This window comes from Euleptes europaea, chromosome 15 (genome assembly GCF_029931775.1).
Source record: "Euleptes europaea isolate rEulEur1 chromosome 15, rEulEur1.hap1, whole genome shotgun sequence".
In the NCBI taxonomy this organism is placed as follows: Eukaryota; Metazoa; Chordata; class Lepidosauria; order Squamata; family Sphaerodactylidae; genus Euleptes; species Euleptes europaea.
In genome coordinates, this window is record NC_079326.1 from 31,929,258 (window position 1) to 31,950,471 (window position 21,214).

At 43.4% G+C, this 21,214-nt stretch overlaps 1 protein-coding gene across 1 annotated transcript in view; it reads right to left on the reverse strand.

Annotated features, from left to right (window-relative positions):
- Nucleotides 1-20,686, reverse strand: part of WDSUB1 (WD repeat, sterile alpha motif and U-box domain containing 1) — a 34,249-nt gene extending 13,563 nt beyond the window's left edge. The window contains exons 1-6 of the mRNA XM_056861302.1: nucleotides 20,653-20,686; nucleotides 12,468-12,878; nucleotides 10,494-10,678; nucleotides 5,688-5,771; nucleotides 3,496-3,589; nucleotides 1,714-1,747 (exon numbers count right to left, since the gene is read on the reverse strand). Of these exons, the coding sequence (XP_056717280.1) occupies nucleotides 1,714-1,747; nucleotides 3,496-3,589; nucleotides 5,688-5,771; nucleotides 10,494-10,678; nucleotides 12,468-12,865 (795 nt within the window). The 5' untranslated portion in view covers nucleotides 12,866-12,878; nucleotides 20,653-20,686. The remainder of the gene's footprint in view (nucleotides 1-1,713; nucleotides 1,748-3,495; nucleotides 3,590-5,687; nucleotides 5,772-10,493; nucleotides 10,679-12,467; nucleotides 12,879-20,652) is intronic.
- Between the last annotated feature and the right edge of the window lie 528 nt (nucleotides 20,687-21,214).

A 21,214-nucleotide genomic window follows, 5' to 3' on the forward strand; every position in this document is an offset into this window, starting at 1 on the left:
CGCCCATCAGCTGGCCGGCGGGAGCGCGCTGGGAGAGGGCCCGGCAGGCGAATTACCGTATTGACCCGAGTATAAACCGAGGTGAGTTTTTTTAAGCCAAAAATCATGGCTAAAAAACTCGGCTTATACTCGAGTATATACGGTATGTTTCATCACGTTTCTTTGTCACATACAACTATGAAATAATAGATCCGTTCCCTCCATTTTACATTTGTTTCTTGTTATGTTTAATGGTGTTGCATGGGGGGATTGTATTGAACAGTTTCAGGCAGAATTTGTAAGAACAGCCTAGGAAAGAGAAACCAAAAGTCAGAGTCTTTGAGGATCTGGAGAAATGAAGAACTTAAATTTAGGAATGCCCTAACAAATTGCAAAGGAGTACTAGACCTAAGCTAATAAGAGGAACTAGAGACTGACTAGTGAGGAGAAAGAAGTGAAAAATGGACAAGTTAAAGCACAAAAGAAAAGAAGGAGAAATGTTTCCTGGAATATTTGGTTTCTGTAGTACCTGCTTTGATGTGCAGAAAATCCCACAGGCTCAATCCCCAGCATTTCCAATTAAAAGGGTGAGGTTCACGGCAATGTGAAAGACCTCCACCTGAGACCCTGGATAGCCCCTGCCAATCACAGTAGACCATACTGATCTTAATACCAACAGTCTGACTCATTATAAAGAAACTTCATGTGCTCTAGGAGAAGAAGCTGATCACTTTAAGAATATAAGAAAGGCCCTGCTGGATCAGACCAAGGCCCATCAAGTCCAACAGTCTGTTCACACAGTGGCCAACCAGGTGCCTCTAGGAAGCCACTAACAAGACGAGTGCAGCAACACCATCCTGCCTGTGTTCCACCGCACCCAAAATAATAGGCATGCTCCTCTCATACTAGAGAGAATAGGCAAGCAGCATGACTAGTATCCATTCTAACTAACAGCCACGAATACCCCTCTCCTCCATGAATATGTCCACTCCCCTCTTAAAGCCCTCCAAGCTGGCAGACATCACCACATCCTGGGGCAGGGAGTTCCCCAATTTAACTATGCGTTGTGTGAAAAAATACTTCCTTTTATCTGTTTTGAATCTCACCCTCCAGCTTTAGCAGATGACCCCGTGTTCTAGTATTATGGGAGAGGGAGAAAAACTTCTCCCTGTCCACTCTCTCCAAACCATGCATAATTTTATAGACCTCTATCATGTCTCCCCTCATCCGCCTTCTTTCCAAGCTAAACTTTATTTTAGAACCTGTCAGGGTTCAGTCCTGCATTCTGCAGCGGGTTGGACTAGATGACATGGATGGTTTTTTAATGATTCTATGATTCTAGGGTAAGAACAGTCTAGTGGGATGCAGTTATTTTCTTAACCAAGGTGGTTTTTGTGAAAGCTCTTTTTTGTGTGCGTTTTTAGCATATATTATTGAAGATTTAAAAATCTTCAGTGTAATATTGATTTTATTTTATTTATATAATTTGTAGTCTGCCTTTCTTACAGAGAAAGCACTTTGGTTTCTGAACGACTGGTCCACACATCACAAGTCTAAAGGCCATTCAACTCTAGTAATTGTGAGGTGGTTTGGCCCTATAAGAAACATATGAGGTTCTAAAGAAAGGGCTGTTCTGTAAAGACAGCTGAAGAAGGGGAGGAAGACTTCTGCCAGGGGGCAGCTGTAAAGGTAAGTGGACAAGAAGATTAATATCTTAAATGGTTAAATACTTACAGTTTCAAAAATAATAACTGTTTTGTCCACAGATCTAAGAAATAAATTAAATAATACATAAATTTTAAAAAATGGCACTGCAATAAATAAGACAAAACTTTGTTTTGCAATAGAGATATTAATAGTTCCAAATATAGCTTTCAACTGTCCTAATTCAATAAAATGTAATGCTATCAATAAAGGTATCAACACTCACTGCAACACTGTTAGACAATAATCCAGAGATCAGCATCAGATATTTATTCACCTATGAAGTCTAGTCTGCTTTAAAAATTCAACAGAATTAAAAACAACTGGAAGGAACTATATTAGAAACAAATGGTTCTGAATATTAACCCCTTATAGTTCAGACAGAAAAATCTAAAAGAAAAACAGTGTTCAGCAGTTGTCTCTTGTAACCTTTCCTAGCTGCTCTTGGACAACTGGGCCTATATTTTTAATAACCTGATCCTTAGTTGACCAGGAAGAGCTATTCGTTCCCAAGATTTTGATTCACCAAAAGTAATTTATAGTGCCACCACAAGCAAAGTTACACCCTGCTAAGTCCATTTAAATCACTGGGCTAAAAATGGTGCACCTCTACTTAGGATGACACTGTTAAATGTCCTACTACTAGATAGTCTGGAAAAGCAATTCACATGTGAAGCTACCAGACAGGTATATCATGTGTAGATGTGACTGATTTAAAAAACTTGCTAACGGAAGACTCCCCATACATTTTATTCATGCAACCCAAGCAGCAAGTTTAGCTCTCGAGAGAGTAATTTTCACGTCTACTATACCTTATGCACCCTTCCAAAAGTTTAAGAAAACAGGTCCATTAAACAATGAGGACAAAACTACATATTACATTTTTGTCGAGTCAGGTTGATGTTCCCTGGACCTGACTCGTTTTCCCTGCAGTCAAAAAGCAGTGGTGGGGAAAGGCATTTTTAAAGTTCCCAGGAGTCCAATTCTGCTTTGAATTGCAGTGTAGGTGCAGAAGGGGCTCCTGCCTTCCCCTTCATGCCATTTCCTCAAGCTGAAATGAACCCTGCAGGGAGCTGAGCGCTCCAAAGTTATGCAAATAACTGACTGCCAGGGCTATTTTGGCTTAAGACAATGGCCAGGACAGGAAGACAGGAGCTTCTCCTTGCCCACACCACAGCTCCAAGCAGAACTGGGCTCCTGGGGTCTTTAAAAATGCCTTTCCCCATAGCTGCTATGAGACTGCAGGGTAGGCAAGTTGACTCCAAGGAACCCCAACCTGACTCACCAAAACATAATGTGTAGTTTGGCCCTGAGGTACAGTTTAAAAGAAGCAAGGATGACAAGTAGAAACAAGTGTATTCTTTTATTTTGAACCAATTCACATGGTGGGTGGTAAACATAACATGAGATACTTTCAAGGGTTCCACAGAAATTCCCATAAGAATTTAATAAGCTATTATAGTCACAAGATCTTATTCAGTCCCCACACTTCACGTATCATGACACCACACGTAAATCCATTCTGAATTTAAATCGTGTGTAAAGTGCTGTCAAGTCACAGCCGACTTCAAGGCAAGTGAGAAGCAGAGGTGGCTTGCCACTGCCTTCCTCAGCAGAGCCTTCCTTGGTGGTCTCCCTTCCAAGTACTGACCCTGCTTAGCTTCCAAGATCTGACGAGAATGGGCTATGCCATCCTGCCTTTCCTCCCGTTTAAATCATAGGGGCATCTTTATCATTAAAAATAGAGGAAGCTATATGCCCAATTAACTTATTTGTGTGGTTTAATTTTTACGGTTCTGTTTAAAGACTTACCCAGATATTACTGTTTGCCCATCACAGGAAAAAGCACAAGCCAGAACTGGAGCAGTATGTCCACTCAATGTGTGTTTACATTTTAATTCAACACCTATACATTAAAAAAAATGAACATAAAATTTAATTTTAAAATCGGTTCTTGTAGGTTATCCGGGCTGAATAAATTGACAGGCCTACCACATTGAATACAAGCCAAATATGTGCTACTCTTTGCTTTGTCTTCTAATGTAAAAAGTAATAAAAAGCAGCCTTTTAAGATTTTCTCTCCCCTGTCCCCATTAACTAAAAAGAACTCCAATAAGCCCTGTGAAGTAGAATAATGAAAAAGCAATATGGGCAGCATGTATGTGTGCTGTTTTGGTATCCTGACACATACACACACACTCGCCCGACATGTACCATGGAAAACTCTAGCAGAAATCTCAAATAGGGGGATCACAAAAATCTAAAATAGAGAAATGACATAGCTTCAATTATAGAAGAATGCAAATTTAAATCCCAAAACCATTTCATCGTTATGGTAGGTAACTAGATTGATTTAAAGATGTCCTTTGACAGAGTACAACAAAGAATCCTAAGTATATATTAAAACTGAATTTTGCTTTTTTATTTTACTATTAATTTTCTTTGGGAAAATGCTTGTTTCCGGTTTTACTATTATTTTTATCTTATACATAATATTCAGTTACTTAATTTCAGTAAAAATTACAGGTGTAAAAATCCTTTTCCAGGGTGCAAACAGCCTCCCACATTACAGCTTCAGATATCATTAGCACCATGTGCTAACTTAGAGCCAAACTAACAACAATAGCAGGTAATCAGTAAATGGGAGTCCCACAGGATTTTTATTTTTTTTAAAGCAGAGAGGGATGTTATTCTGAGCCAATTGTCACTCTCTAACCCAAACTGCCGTTTTCCACATAGGTATCATATATGGGCCCTTGTGTATGTAAAGTCCCATTAGGTTGCAGCTGATTTATGGCAATCCCAGGACGGAGTTTTAAAAGCAAGTGAGAAGTAGAGGCTGTTTGCCTTCCTCTGCACAGTCGTCCATGGTGGTCTCCCATCCAAGGACCCACCCTGCTTAGTTTCCTAGATCTGTCAAGATTGGGCTATACCATCTCGTTTTTCCTCCCTCTATATGGGCCCTCATCATGCAATATTTTGGGGCTTCATCTGAACCATCTTATAAAGCCAGAAAACATCCAGTTTTATGGTATAATGACTAAACTATCTGAATATTTATTCAGATTACGCTTCAATAAGATGGAATAAAAAAGTAGAAATGCACACAATATATGAGGCAAAGTGAAATGCTATTTCAACAACAAGCCAAGCAATCCTCTGCTGAGTGCGAGTGTTTATATACACTATGCAGCATTTGGTCATTGCTTCTAGCACTTCCTGACTTCCCGGCTCCTAATTATGCACTTCATTTTCTTTAACATAATTTTTATACACAAGCCATGGTCACATTTTTGCTGCTGGAGCCCCATCACCTTGGAGGGTTACCAACCAGGAGGCGGGGAAGTGAGTGAGGGTTCTGTTGTTGTATCTGGCCCTGTACAACTTGCATGTTTACAGAGCACATAAAGCGTGCTTTTAATATAAATAAAACAAGTTGTTAGATGCAGTTTATACACACAGCATACTGAGCAACAAAAATTATACCATGTAGTTTGGGATCAAGCCTCCAGGTGGGACCTGAGGATCCCCCAGAATTACAGCTCACCTCAAGTCTACTGAGATCAGTTCCCCAGGAGAAAATGGCTGCTCTGGAGGGTGGACTCTATGGCAGTGTGCCCCAGTAAGGTCCCTGTTCTCCCCAGCTTTGATCCCTAAATCTCCAGTTTTCCAGCCTGTATCAGGCAACCCTACCCCCACATCCCCCATTGGTGGCTAGGGGAGAGCTGGCAACCCTACCTGTAGTTAACATCAAGTATTATATTTACCACTAAACTGTTTTACTGGTAGTCATAGCCCTCATTATTCACTAGAAAGTATCTTTTTCGTTGTTCCCTATTAGTATGGTAGTAATCTTTCTTCCCATCTGCATAGAAGAGCCTCCATTGTAAATGAAAATACTGGTCACTATTTCAACATCAGGCCAAAGCTAAGAAGTATAGCAATATGAAGATTATCTCTATTGTGGGCACGGGATTTTGGTTTGTTTGTTTTATTATACTTACCTATGGGTTCAGCAGATGAAATAAACCATATCTTAATTACATTATCCTGCCCAGAAGACGCCATCTGGAATTCTTGCTTATTACCTGATTTTAAAAAATGTATTTTGAAATGCATCAAGACCATAACAAAGCAAGGTTTTCTATTTTTAATTAATGTCTTCTTGTTGAATAAACTGAGCAAAATTAATAGTTCTTAAAATATGTCACATTGAAAAAGTGTTCAATAACAGGTACATAAAATACAAACCCGTCACTTATCACACATAATTTCCTCAAACACTGGCTACCTTCTCTGGCACCTTATTTCACTTTTGCCATTCTACTATTCATACAAGTAAGCCTCAAGTTCTTTAGTATACAGGTGCCTTTACTACATTCCTCAGATGTGTACTAGGATAAGGATGTGCCTTTACAGAACCCGGCACTGTACAACTGTAAGAGACAATGGTGATGCTGGGATAACTGAATAGCGATATGGGTAAGCCACAAAGGATGCTATGGAAAGGGGGAAATTGCTATACCATGTACAAATTTTGGTGATCATTTTCCCATACCCACCTAGGCCAAGCATATCTTTGGGGGCTTCCTCCCATATGCCACCCATTGTTGCACAATGACATTAGCTTCACAATTAATTCAGAAATTCTCTAATCAGAAATTAGAGAGCCAGCATAGTGTAGTGATCTGAGTTTCAAATTAGAATCTGAGACCCAAAAGCTGTGAGACGCCCCCCCCATTATACCATGAAGCCTGATGGGTGACCATGGGTTAATTCTCTCTAAATTTAATGTACCTCACAGGGTTGTTGTGAAGATATAATTTAGGAGAGGAAAATGTTTACTGCCTTGAGCTCCATGGAGGAAGGGTGGTACAAAAACGCACGAAAGAAATAATAAACCAGCTCAAACTGAGGCATTTAGGTCACATTATATATACTTGTGTTGTGTTTGTATGTTTATATGTTTTATTGTTATTGTTAAATGTGTCCTGGGATGAGCCTCCCCACTGCCCGCTCGGGTCTTGGCCCCACCTGACAGGACCTCCCCGTGGTGACAACTCACCTGGTGGAGGCAGAGAGAGGTTGCAGAGAAACCAGCCCCTCCCTGGGCGGGGAAGCAGTGGCCACACTTTCTTCTTCTCTCCCACCAGGCAAGGAGGAGAGAGAGCCGCCCATGGCCGCTTTGCAGGGCCGCTTTGCAGGGCCATGGCTTTGCAGGGCCATGGCCACACTTTCTTCTTTCTTGCAGGGCCATGGCCACACTTTCTTCTTCTCTCCCACCAGGCAAGGGGGAGAGAGAGCTGCCCATGGCCGCTTTGCAGGGCCCGGCCCCAGCTGCAACAGGGAAGGCGCACACAGATGAGCCCCGCCCCGCCTAACAGCTGGTCGTTAAGAGAGCGCAGGCAGGGCCGGGAAGGGCACGCAGGCCAGCAGCAACGTGTTCCAAAAGGAAACAAGCCTGCCGAGCCTTTTGTGGACTTCCTGGGGGTGGGACAAAGGCGGGGCGAGGGCAGGCCTCTCTGGCCTGGAGGGGATATAAAGCCAGAGAGGAGCCATGGCCGTGGAGGAAACAGCAGCAGGCTGGAGAAGCAAAGAGCTGAAGTCTCGACAACCTGGCTGCGTCTGAGGGAGGGGAAAACTCTGACTCTCCCTTGGACTGGTCTGAGGCCAAGCAGGCTCCTCCAGCCCGACCCTCCTCCAAGGCAGAGACCTCGCCGAGACAAGTGACACAGAGGCGGCGTGACAAAATGTTTTACATATATATACTTTAAAATGTTCTAATGACTTGTTGTTTGGTGCCTTGGGGACCCTATATGGAAGGAAAGGTAGCATATACATGTTTAAAATAATAAGAACTTCTTGTTACAAGTTAAATCAGTGTGCAACTGCCCCTATTCCAGCACATTCTTCTTTATGCTTTTGGAATTCACATGCAGCCCACCCTTTTCTCTATGCTGAGATTTAAAAGAACGATTGTCAATAAACAAAATGCAGTTTTGAAAGTTAACAACAAAACAGTTGCTATGAACGGGGTGGAGAACCAAGTTATTTATGGAAAACATTTGATTCTAAGAAGTCAATTAGTAAACAACCAAAGGGAAAGGAGATGATTTGATGTAATTGGCGGGATGGAAAAATAGCTTTTAGTAGTTTTCCCAAAAGAGAAGAAAACATCTATAGCAAGTACATCACTGTCAGAATCAAACAAAGAAAACTATAATGACTGTATACACCTCCCCACAAAAAAGATAACTCAGAAAGAGTAACATGAATTCTGTATCAACAAAAAATGGAGATCTACAAGGGAATTGTCACTGAAAAAACAACGAAGAAGGGAAGATTAATACATTCAAATCTGTAGGAGAAATACCTAAAGCAATTACTTACTGAAACAACCAACACATCAAATGGTATTTTAAAACAAGTAACATATATGTTTCCTGGGAACAGATGTATTAACTTACATTTTCATTTTACTTTCATTTGAAAGATAGAGCTTATATTTCTACAAGGATCTTTTTAACAGTGATAATCACTGCAGTTATAAAATCAGTAACTGATATATGTCACCCACGTTGGCAGTTTCAATTATTTGACATTAAAAAGTAAAAACATAAGTTTTAAACATCAGCATCCATTAAACAGAAAATTCTTTCTAGAGTTACAGGATATTTAGTCTATAGTTAGAGAGCTCCCGGCAGGTCCTAATACTCATCCCTATGCAAAATAGTTGAAGACACTGTTCATAATCATTAACTTTTTATGAGAATTTAAGAGGCATCAAATGATGTGGTTAGAGAGAGAGAGAGTGCTCCATTGATAGACTGGAGCTACAGACTTCATTAATTAGACAGGTTGTTCTACAAAGGAAGGTGCTTCACTGTGACAGAGTTTACAGATTATATCCCACATCAAAGTAGTTACAATTGGTGAAATTTCCTATGTAGAAAGGATGTGTTTGTGTCCTGTGTTCAGTATGGCCAAGACAGCCTGACTTACTACTGTAAGAGCAAGCAATCATTCTATCTCTATGTAAAACACCCAACCTTCCAGCTTTCTCCACTGCCGATACTGTGTAATTAGTTCCCATCCTGGTATGCCATTGGTCAAACATCACACCAAACCACAGACTGAAACTACTGAACAAGCCCTGCATTCACTTGCTCTCTCCTCCCACTTCCTCCTCCATCCACATGTTCATAGTCAATAGTGACTTCTTATTTAGCACAAACCACCGTTTGTTGCTACATTCAAATTAGCAAATAATGAATTGGAGAGAAAGCACAAACCAGAATTGCAAACTGACATCAATCCATGGTTTGTGAGTGGAAGTGCAAATCATAATTTGCTGTTCTGATGTAATGGCAAACTATGCCTTAGTTCAGACATAAAGCAAAAGCATGTTTTAACTGAGGATTAATCTGTAAACCAGGATTTGGTCCATAGAAAACCATTCAAACATTGGTTTCCGTTTAATACTGTGTTTTTATTGTTTTTGCTTTCCTATACCACCCTTACATACACTTGGGCAATATCCTGGCCTAAACTGTAGCGAAGGTGGTGCCAGGAACAAGCCAGGGTACCGATGTCCAAACATCACACAAAACCATATTTAAGGCTGCAGTTAATACAGCAAAAACGAATCGCAGTCTCATAACCTGGTCTGATATATCTTAACGAACCATGGATAGCTAGTTGCCCCGCATTCAAATGATCACACTAACCAAAATCGAATCAAGGATCACACCAGAAGAGAGATTAAGGGATTCACGTTGAGGAAGACAAATGCACAAAGGGAATTGAAAAATCAAGTTTGAAACAGCTGTGGTGTAATGATTAAGAGCGGCAGAGTCTATCTGGAGAACCAGATTTGTTTCCCCACTCCTCCGCATGAATCCTGCTGGGAGACCTTGGGCTAGTCACAGTTCTCTCTGAACTCTCTCAGCCCCACCTACTTCATAAGGTGTCTGTTGTGGGGAGGGGAAGGGCAGGCGATTGTAAGTCGGTTTGAGACTCCTTAAAGGTAGAGAAGAGTGGGGTATAAAAACAACTCTTCTTCTTCTGTCATTCCTTTATATGGGCTTCAACAAATTATTGGTTTTATGAGCCATCCCAAAAATCTAGGAGCCAGACTTACAGGGGGCGCTCTCTCGGGCACCTGTCCTGAGGAACCTGGACTTTGGCTGGTCCTTCATGGTCAACATGGACGCCTTGGCTACTGGTCTCAGCGTGGTCCTGGCTTAAGAAGTCGACGGAAAAGAACACCCAGTCCTGTTCCTAAGTAAGAAGCTGCAACCAGCCGAGATGAAGTATGCCACCATCGAGAAAGAGGCCCTAGCACTGAAGTGGGCTGTGGGGTCACTACAGTACTATTTGGTTAATAATCCATTTACACTCGTAACTGATCATGCTCCCCTTCTCTGGATGAACTGGATGAAGAACCACAACGCCCGGGTCCTGAGGTGGTACGTTTTGCTCTTTTAAAAAAGCTACACGATGTTCAACATGAGTTGAAATGGCATACATCTTAGCATAATTCTCCTTATCACACAACTTAGGCTTCCTTCACACAAAGCATTAACAGCTTTGTTTTATAGACATGCCAATCATCCAGATACCTTCCTAGACATTTTTTCCATAATCACATTTAGGACAAGGGCAACTGAAGAGAAAAGAAAACACTCTGAAACACCAGGAACCATCTGCTTCTGTTCACCTACCTGATGGCAAAAAGGCTATGAATAAGATATAGAATGTAAGATGAAAAAGATATTAAAAGGAATTATTTAAATAGCAAGTTAACTAACCAGAAACTAGCTGCGAAGAAAAGTCACAGCAGGTGACTCCAAGATCGTGAGCTTTCTCATTATACAAACACCTCATTTTGTCATCCCAAACAGTTAAATCTCCACATGATGATCCTGTCACAAAGAAGCTTCCATTAGGAGCAAATGCACAGGCCACTAAAGAGCCATCGTTAACACTGCCAGATCTGAAACACAAGAATAAAGGAAGTTGAACTTTGGAAGTTCAATACCTGAAAACTTTGTAAGTAAAATATTTTCATATTACACCAATTCTAGAAGAGAATATAAAAAGCACTCTAATTTAAGGAAAATATGTTAGCACCTGACACAATATAAAGAGATAAATATGTAACTATGAAAACAGCAATGGGCTTCTATTCACCTCCCATATAGAGACAGATAACTTATGACCAATTTATGGAGGTTTTGCTTATTAGCTACCTCAAGCAGGACTCTGAAGAAGCAGCATAAAATTGTCCTAAGTAAATAAATTCCATGACCTGAGAGGTTTGCCTTTCTTCAATAACAAACTCAGGTTAAACACAACATGCAAGAATTTACTATTGTAAATTCAGAGTTTCTAGCAAATTATGTTTTATGGGACCCATGCCAGAGGTTTTCTTTTTATTTATCATAAGAACCTCTTTAAGAGAAATTAAATCTGATGTTGAAATGGTCTCAGGTCTGTGCAGAACTTGCATTTAAGTAATGCTAACTAGTAAAACTGATTCAGGTTTTGCTTTTTGGCGGTTCCACACCAGTTTCCCCACAAAGAGCCCAACCTATCGCTTTGTCTAGTTCTGCGCTTTAATAACTGTCATATACATAAACAGTAAGCACAATATAATGTTTTAATTATAAAAATTATTCTTACATAAAGGCCTGTTATTGTGAAAGAGTTCACTGTAGATTATCCATACAATACCAACTAAATAGTTGGATCACTGAAATCCGAGAATCAAGGTTAACCCCATTTTTATTATCAACAGAAAGGGAGAGGTCACAGCTCAGTGGAAGAATCTGTCCTTTGCATTCAGATCCTAGGTTCAGTCACTGGCATTTTCTTTTAAATAGATCTCTGGTAACAGGTATAGAGGAGCCCTATGGCGCAGAGTGGTAAGCTGCAGTACTGCAGTCCAAGCTCTGCTCACGACCTGAGTTCGATCCCAATGGAAGTAGGTTTCAGGTAGCCGGCTCAAGGTTGACTCAGCCTTCCGACCTTCCAAGGTCGGTAAAATGAGTACCCAGCTTGCTGTGGGTAAAGGGAAGATGACTGGGGAAGGTACTGGCAAACCACCCCGTGAACAAAAGTCTGCCTTGGAAACGTCGGGATGTAATGTAACCCCATGGGTCAGGTATGACCCAGTGCTTGCACAGTGGACCTTTACTTTTACCATTTTAACAGGTATAAGGAAAGGACTTTCTCCGCCTAAGGCCTTGGAAAGCTGCTGCCAGCCAGAGTAGACACTACTGAGGTAGACAGACCAAGGTCTGACTCAATATAGGGCAGCTTCATATGCTTATAAAGGTTTCTTCACTATTACTAATATAAAAAGTTTAATGCTCCTTCCTCTGTAGTAAAAACCAGGTAAAGAATATGTGTGTCTAATCACTTTCAAGCAGGCCTCCTGCTGGCAACCCTTGTTGCCTGCTGCTGCTTGGAGTGGTGGCAGAAGAAAAAACAACAACGCTGGCAGTATACGCATTACAATGTCACTTTTGGGGGAAATGCAAAAGCAAGGTCACATTGATCTAGGAATCGCCAGAAATGACAGATTTACCATAGAGTTTCCAGCAATTTCTAGATCAATATGATGTCATTTCCGGGTTTTTTTTCTGGAAGTGACATCATGGTGCACATATGGCCAGCACCCCCCACCCCATGTTGCTGTCTCCCCAAGCTCCTGCAAGTTGCCTGGCAATGCTACTTTCAAGACTGTAATCTTTCCAGCCACAGGAAGCCAAGATACTCACCGATGGACTTTCAAAGACTGGACATTCCAAAGAATTACACTGCCATCAGCTGCTCCTGAAACTAAGTATGTGGAATCAGGGGAAAATCGACAAATTCTTACAGGGTTTCTTGAGGGATGCTCGAGAACTGCTAGTTTCAGTCCATTTTTAGAGTTCCACAGAATTGTGTTGCCATCTGTAGAACAAGAAGCTAAAATGTGTCCTGAAGGAGAAAAGCAGCAGCAGTGGACAGCATAAGTATGGCCTTTTAACGGTGAGTAAGGAAGTTCTTCAAAATTGTTTAAAGAATACAGACGGATAGTTTTGTCCAAGGAACATGTAGCCAGGAAGGAAGAGGAGAAGGCACAGCAGTTGACATCATCATTGTGATCTTCTAAAGTACAAATTAATTTCACCATTTCATAAAGTTATCTGCAACGAAGAAAGAGAAACGTTACAATAGTTCATAGTCTTGATTCCAGTCTGTGTGCAGCTTAAACAATAGCCAGTTATGCTTTAATAATAATTCTGTCATAGTTTTAAAAAAGGTTATTTGTTCTCAAAGAAGATCTATCTGGCCTTTAAGCATACATTGAAATTAAGAAAGCATATATAAAAAATGTCACCAACTAGAACAAGACTGTGCCAGTGCAAATAGCAATATGAACAAGATATCTTGGTAAAGATATGCTATAGCCAGGAACTCTCTCTCTCCCCCCTAAATCCTGTTTTAACATTCTGAAAGTCCAAACCCTCACTTAAAAAAAAATTCATTCTGATTCTTATGTTTGTGATAAATCCTGAAAATGTATCAGGTTCCCAGCCTCAATTCTTTTTCCCAAATACAGATATTGTTGTAATTCCTGAAACATATATTAAATATTATAGCAATATTTTAAAAGGCTTAAAAATTTATCTGTGCAATCTTGAAGTGGGGGCAGAGCTGCATAGGAGCTGACGTGACCCCAGAGTGGCATGGACATCAGCACAGGGCAACTTAGCTGGCACTGGCGAGTGGTGAGTCATCACTGCCTCCCTGATAGTGTTTTTCCAGCATGAGAGCTTGTGCCAGCATCCAGGGGGCATTACTGAGGCGTTTCCGGGGCAGAGCTGGCTTTAGGCTTTTATACCCCACTTTTCTCTTCCATAAGGAGTCTCAAAGAAGCGTATGATTGCCTTCTCTTCCCCCCACAACAGGCACCTTGTGAAGTAGGGGGCTGAGAGAGTTCTCAGAGAACTGTGACTAGTCCAAGGTCGCCCAGCAGGCTTCATGTGGAGGAGTGGGGAATCAAATCTGGTCCTCCAGATTAGAGTCCGCTGCTCATGTGGAGGAGTGGGGAATCATGCTTGGTTCTCCAGATTAGAGTCCGCCACTCTTAACCATTACACCGCGCTGGCTCTCAATATATTCATTCCAACAGAAGCATCAAGGAACAAAATATTGTTAGTGCTTTACCTCTAAGTTAGGCCCATTATTTGCTGTGCTGTAGGACAACACAGATGATAAGGAATCTTCGCAGGACTAAATTCCACTGAAAGAGCTTAGTCAAAACTAGCATGCTTCAGTGGTACCTGTGGCCCGATTCTATCCAAGTTTATTCAAAGGAGCCTTAGTACCAAGTAGCTGTGTATAGGGGCTATAACCTTAGCTACAATTATGCAATGTTCTTATTCTAGAACATCTACTCAGAAGAGAAATTTTGTGGGTTCAATGTGACTAAATTTCAGGTTAATGTATACAGAACTGCTGCCCTTGACATCCAACTCTGGTACTCTACCCTCCCTAGGGTTGCCAACTACCAGGTAGTAGCAGGAGATCTCCTGCTATTTCAACTGATCTCCAGCCGATATAGATCAGTTCACCGGGAGAAAATGGCCGCTCTGGCAACTGGACTCTATGGCATTGAAGTCCCTCCCCTCTCCAAACCCCGCCCTTCTCAGGCTCCACCCCAAAAATCTCCCGCAGGTAGCAAAGAGGGACCTGGCAACCCTAACCCTCCCTCAGCATAGGGAACCATGTATTTTGAAACTAATGTTGCAAAATAGGAAACATTATCATCAGTACACCTCCAGATCCTATATAAAATGTAAAACAAGTAGATATGATTTAAAATAATGTTTGAGAGCTATTTCTGCATACTCTATGCTTAGAGTTGCTAACTCCAGCTTGGAAAATTCCTACAGATTTGGGGGTGAGGAGGGTGGAACCTGGGGAGGATACTCAGCAGGGCTATGATGCCATAGAATCCACCCTCTGAAGCTGCCATTTCCCCTAGGGGAACTGACCTCTATGGTCTGGAGATTAGTTGTAATTCCAGGAGATCTGCAGCCCCCACCTGGAGGTTAGCAAGCCTACAACACTCCTGTTGTCATAACGTACCAACATAACTCTTCGTTAGTGGCCAATAAAGCTATACCATTGAAGGAAGGATAACTCCTCACCGTTGCATTTTACTGAAGGCTGATTACAGTGATTTTAACAGCACTATTTTTCGTGCTCGTCCCGTCTGTTCATCCCAGTTCTTCGGAATACCCTCTCCATGTGGCCTGCCTGCCTATACATATTATCTGACAACTCCTCGTCTCTGTAGAGCTTTTTGCTTGGCTAGATTGAATGCTAACACTTCTATGGTAATGCAGGGCAGAATTCTGAATATACCATACTCAGACAGGATCTGCCCTTGCTCTTCTGGCTCTATTGACTCATTAGCCCATGCCCTTTTGGAATGCCGCTTTTACGAGGAACTTCGATCGCACTATATTCCCCCCCCTTTTAATATACAAATCCAATGCCTCTGTGACTGACACAATGCCTTTTTTACTAAGCGATAGGGACCCCAAGGCTACATTGTCAGTGGCAAGATTTGTTTCAATCCTTATATCCCTCCAACACTAGATATATGCTGCTCAAGATCAATTGATCAAGGAGCTTCTAAGGGATAAAAGGAAAGGAAAGGATTACAGTTATTTGGTCTGTCCTGAACAGTTTTAAAAGGGTATTTACTTTCTAGGTTCAAGATATGCTAGAAAAACATAATTATCCTGCTGTTTCAGTACTTTAAAATAAATTGTATTGACTTGTTTTATTGAAATAGGGTCGCCAGGTCCCACCTGGCCACTGGTGGGGGATGGGGGGCCATTTTTATTGTCGGCTTGGTTTTTATTGTTGGGAGCCACCATAAGCAGGTCTGGTGAGGTGGCATACACATTTTCTAAATTTTAAAAATGCAGCATGCAAAATATCAGTCTGACAACCTTTATGAGGCTTTCATATTAATGAACATGCATGTGTATTACAGACCATGAATCAACTCCCACTCAAAGGTTTTAACTTCTGGAGACTCTGGAAAAGGAAGTAAATTTTGAATAATCACTCACATTATGTTAACAAGACATTTACTGGAAGGTAAAAATGGAGTCAAGATAAGCAGTTTGCTAGGGGCTGGCAAGAAAGGGGGGAAAAGGCCGTCCCTGCTAAAGAAGGACAAGATGAAGGGTACTTCTTTTTCTAAGTAGGCAACTCGACTTTATACACCAGGAGGAATTTGCAGATAGTCACACTGGTCATAGCAAAAGCATGCAATTCTTTTGATGATAAACCGGATTCTTGGTCTCTTTTTTAGTTATTTACTATACTTATAGTCCACCTTTCACACTGAATATCAATATGATGAGACATTTAATAAGCAACATAGTAGGGCTAGAATTACAGAAATCTGAACAAGGATAGCATATTGGACATGATACAGAGTGCAAATACAATGCAGAAAAATGGTTGTCAGTAGAAAATAATCAGGGACAACAAAATAATACATCCAGCAGACCGTTAATACTTCCTATACACAGCAGTATAGTCCCACCATCCATTTCCCTTCCTGAACCATTCTGTTGCAGTCTAGTCCATTACTTCTATAGAAAAGTTCACCAGAACAACTCAGTTTTAGTTTGCAGAATGACAGGAGTGTGGGTGTTCATTCATACCTTTTATTAGCACCAGCCAAATAAAACAAGGCAGTGTGCAAAGTTTCAAATTCTCCCTATCTTTTCATGAGGCCAGAGGTTAAAAAGAGGGGAAATAAAGAAGGGGAGGAGAACTGCAGGCCATGATGTTTTCATATTCTCTTGTTAGCACTTTTTCTCCTTATATTTTTTCCTTGGAGATAGATCACGATGGGTAGCCGTATTTGTCTGCAGCAGTGGAAAAAAGCAAGAGACCAGTAGCACCTTAAAGACTAACAAGATTTCTGGTACGGCATGAGCTTCCTATCAGAAGACGTGAGCTGTGGCTCACGAAAGCTCATACCCTGCCAGGAATTTTGTTAGTCTTTAAGGTGCTACTGGACTTTTATTTATTTCCTTGTTTGAATGTTTTCGACTTGGAATGGGAGGGGCTGTGGCTCAGTGGCAGAGCATCTGCTTGGCATGCAGAAGGTCCCAGGTTCAATCCCCGGAATCTCCAGTTACTGTTAAAGGGACTAGGCAAGTGGGTGATGTGAAAGACCTCAGCCTGAGACCCTGGAGAGCCGCTGCCGGTCTGAGTAGACAATACTGACTTTGATGGATCAAGGGTCTGATTCAGTATGAGGCAGCATCATGTGTTCATGCAAAGTTATTTCTTTGAAATAACCATCTTGGGGATCGGGCCGGTGCCACCATTAGGCGAACTAGGCGGTCACCGAGGGCGCAGACCTCAGAGGGGCACAGAACTGGACTGAGGGGCATTAGTTTCTTGAAAAAAATGCAACTGACAAGTTATTTTAAGATAAGTTCCACAACAGTCATGCTAGGAAAAGCTAGGAAAAGCTGACGGCAGCAGGAAAAGAGGAAGACCCAACAAGAGATGGATAGACTCAATAAAGGAAGCCACAGCCTTCAGTTTGCAAGATCTGAGCAAGGCTGTGAAAGACAGGACATTTTGGAGGACTTTCATTCATAGGGTCGCCATGAGTCGGAGGGACTTGACAACACTTAACACACACACACACACGCACAACAGTGCTATGGAATATAATTAATTACAATGTCTTATTAAAAGTTTTGTGCTTTAATTTTATGTTTTTCCTACATCTGTTTTTGAAAATTGGTTAGCAATGGGGGAGCACAAGTAGTTAACCTTGCCTAGGGCGCAAAAATGACTGGCACCGGTGCCCTGCCTGGGGGACCTGTGGAAAAGGAGAAGAGGGGGGGTATTAGACTCCTCATGGTTTCTACAGGTAACCACCTAGGGTTGCCAACCTCCAGGGGTGGTGGCTGGCAATCTCCTGCTGTTACAACTGATCTCCAGGCGACAGCGAGCAGCTGAGGGGAGACATGATAGAGGTCTATAAAATTATGCATGGTTTGGAGAGAGTGGACAGGGAGAAGCTTTTCTCCCTCTCCCACAATACTAGAACACGGGGTCATCTGCTAAAGCTGGAGGGCGAGAGATTCAAAACAGATAAAAGGAAGTATTTTTCACACAACGCATAGTTAAATTGGGGAACTCCCGGCCCCAGGATGTGGTGATGGCTTTAAGAGGGGAGGGCTTTAAGAGGGGAGTGGACATATTCATGGAGGATAGGGCTATCCATGGCTACTAGTCAAAATTAATACTAGTCATGATGCATACCTGTTCTCTCTAGTATCAGAGGAGCATGCCTGTTATATTGGGTGCTGTGGAACGTAGGCAGGACGGTGCTGCTGTGGTTGTCTTGTTTGTGGTCTTCCTAGAGCAGTGATGGCGAACCTTTTAGAGATGGAGTGCCCAAACTGCAACCCAAAATCCACTTATTTATCGCCAAGTGCCAACACGGAAATTTAACCTGAATACTGAGGTTTTAATTAGCTTAAATGATTAACAATTTCCTGGTTGTTCTCCAGCATGATATAGTGGTTAAGGTGTCAGACTAGGATCTGAGAAACCCAGGTTCAAATCCCTACTCTACCATGGAAACCACACTTACACACACACACGGTGTCTCTTGCTTATCTCTGAGGAGTGCTGTAAGGATAAAACTAAGGCTAAATAAATGAGCCACCCTTAGCTTCATGGAGAAAGAGTAGCAAAAACAATGTGGAATGGATTTTTCAGTAAGGTTTCTGAGCCTAGCTACATTATTCTGGGACTGGAATGACAGCCCCCAGAGTGCAATGACAGCCCCTGGGACTACCAGAAGTGTTCTGGGACTGGAATGACCGGGCTGTCATTCCACTCTGGGGGCTGTCATTCCAGTCCCAGAACACTTCTGCTAGTCCCAGGGGCTGTCATTCCACTCCTGGGGCTGATACTGCAATTGCAGAATCATTCTCCTAATCTCAGGGGCTGTCATTCCACTCCAAGGCTAGTCATTCCAGTCGCAGAACACTTCTACTAGTCCTGGCAGCTGTCATTCCAGTCGCAGAGTAATGTAGCTAGGCCCAGAGACCTTAATGGAATATTTATGCCACATTTTCTTTGCAATTTTTTGTGCTGTAACCTATTTCAAAGGAGCGCATGCAAGTCAATGGGCAATCCTGGCTCCCATTATCTTCAATGGGCTGTGCAGCCTCTCCCACTGTTTCAAATGGGCAATCCTCTCATTCATTTTAATACATCCCTTTTCCCAAGCCAGCCAAGGCCAGTGCCTGCCTCTCCTGCGGATGAGTAAAGGGCAGCTCCTGCCTCTTGCCCAGCCCAGGCTGGAAGGGAGAACTTTCCTCTCCTTCCCCCCTGCCGCCAGACTAGTGGGTGAGAGACTCAAAACGGATAAAAGGAAGTATTTCTTTATACAACACATAGTTAAATGGTGGAACTCCCTTCCCCAGGGTGTGGTGATGGCTGCCAACTTGGAAGGCTTGAAGAGGGGAGTGGACATGTTCATGGAGGAGAAGGGTATTCATGACTACTAGTCGAAATGGATACTAGTCATGATGTATCCCTATTCTCTCCAGGATCAGAGGAGAGAATTCCAGCCCAGGCTGGGAGGAAAGAAAATGGGGGGAGGGGAGAGAGAAGAGATGCACTAGGAAACACCGCAGGTTCCAGGTCGGGAAAACTACCCTCTCCCTCCAACTAAGGAAAGTTGCTGCTTCATTTCCAGCCCAGGCTGGGAGGAAAGGAAACGGGGGCGGGGGAAGAGATGCACTTGGAAACACAGCAGACTCCAGTCCAGGTCGGGAGAACTACCCCGGGGACTCGGGGAGGGAGGCGGACTCGGGTTAGGAGGAGCAACTTACCAACCTACCACCTCCTCTAGCGACTAGCAAGCCAACAGTGGAGTCCAGCCATGTGCGGCCGCTTTTAAGGAGGCGCCGCCGCTCTGTGTTGGCCTCCTTAGTCTGCAAAGGGATTTTTAGCCGGGGGGGGGGAGGGAGAAGGGGGCTGGAGGGCGGCGGCTGCCTCGTGCGCCCTGCAAAGGGTTTTTTGGCCGGGGGGGGGGGAGAGAGGAAAGGCTGGGCGGCGGAGAGTCCAGGGAAGGGGGCGGGGCCTTTGAACTGCTCCGCGCTGCCTGCAGGCAGCGCAGAGCAGTTCAAAGCTGGCGGCTGGGAGGGCAGGGGCCCCGCCGCCCAGCTGAGCCGTGCGTGCCAGCAGAGAGGGCGACGCGTGCCGGAGTCGGCACGCGTGCCATAGGTTCGCCAACACGGTCCTAGAGGCACCTGGTTGGCCACTGTGTGAACAGACTGCTGGACTTGATAGGCCTTGGACTGATCAAGCAGGGCCTTTCTTATGTTCCCCTGGAGAAAATGGCCACTTTGGCAATTGGGGTCTATGGCACTGAAGTCCCCCCTACTCTCCAAACCCCACCCTCCGCACCCCTCCCCAAATCTCCAGGTATTTCCCAACCCGGAGCTGGCAACCTTATAACCACCCCAGGTCGGCATGTCATGAGTGGGACAACCACGTGCCACGAAGAACCACGTGCCTCTCGCACCCCTCAGCCGGCTCGTCTCGACCCAAGAGACCTGAGGGTGAGGGAGGGGGGCTGCAGCCGCTCAAGCTGAGACGGAGGGTAACCAGGGCGACGGCCCCGCCCACCCGGCTGCTCTGCGGCGCGAGCCTGAATGACAGTTGGAGGCTTAAAGCGGGAGGGGAGGGCTCGCGCGGGGGGGGGGGGGACGAGACGCCCACCCTGGATTGGGCGAGCCTGAATGACAGTTGGAGGCTTAAAGCGGGAGGGGAGGGCTCGCGCGGCTCTCCTGAGGGGGGGGAGCGAGACGCCCCCTCCTCCTCCCCTTTCCCCAAGCCTACCTCGTTCCTGCGACTGCGCGGTTCGCTCTCCGTCTCTTGGTCTTACGCGGCAGAGCAGAAGCAAAACAAGCGGGCCGCAGTAAAGTCACGTGACGAGTCCCAGCTCGCTCGCGCTCCCTCCATCAAAACAAAGCATGACCGGTCACGCGTGCACCCACGTGATCGACGCGGTTAGATAGGTAAAGGTGTGTGTGTAATTCACAGTGGGTAGCCGTGTGTTAGTCTGTCTGCAGTAGTAGAAAAGAGCAAGAGTCCAGTAGCACCTTAAAGACGAACAAAAATATTTTCTGGCAGGGTATGAGCTTTCGTGAGCCACAGGCTCACTTCTTCAGGTATATTTTTGTTAGTCTTTAAGGTGCTACTGGACTCTTGCCCTTTTCTGTCACAGAAGAAGTTATACACAATTAATTAATTAAAAATCTGCCCACACTTGTAATTACTCTGAATAGCCGGTGGCTTTTTAATAATCATTCTAAAACCATTTTAAGTTAACTATGAAACCTTGTAGTAGAAAAGAGCAAGAGTCCAGTAGCACCTTAAAGATTAACAAAAATATTTTTCT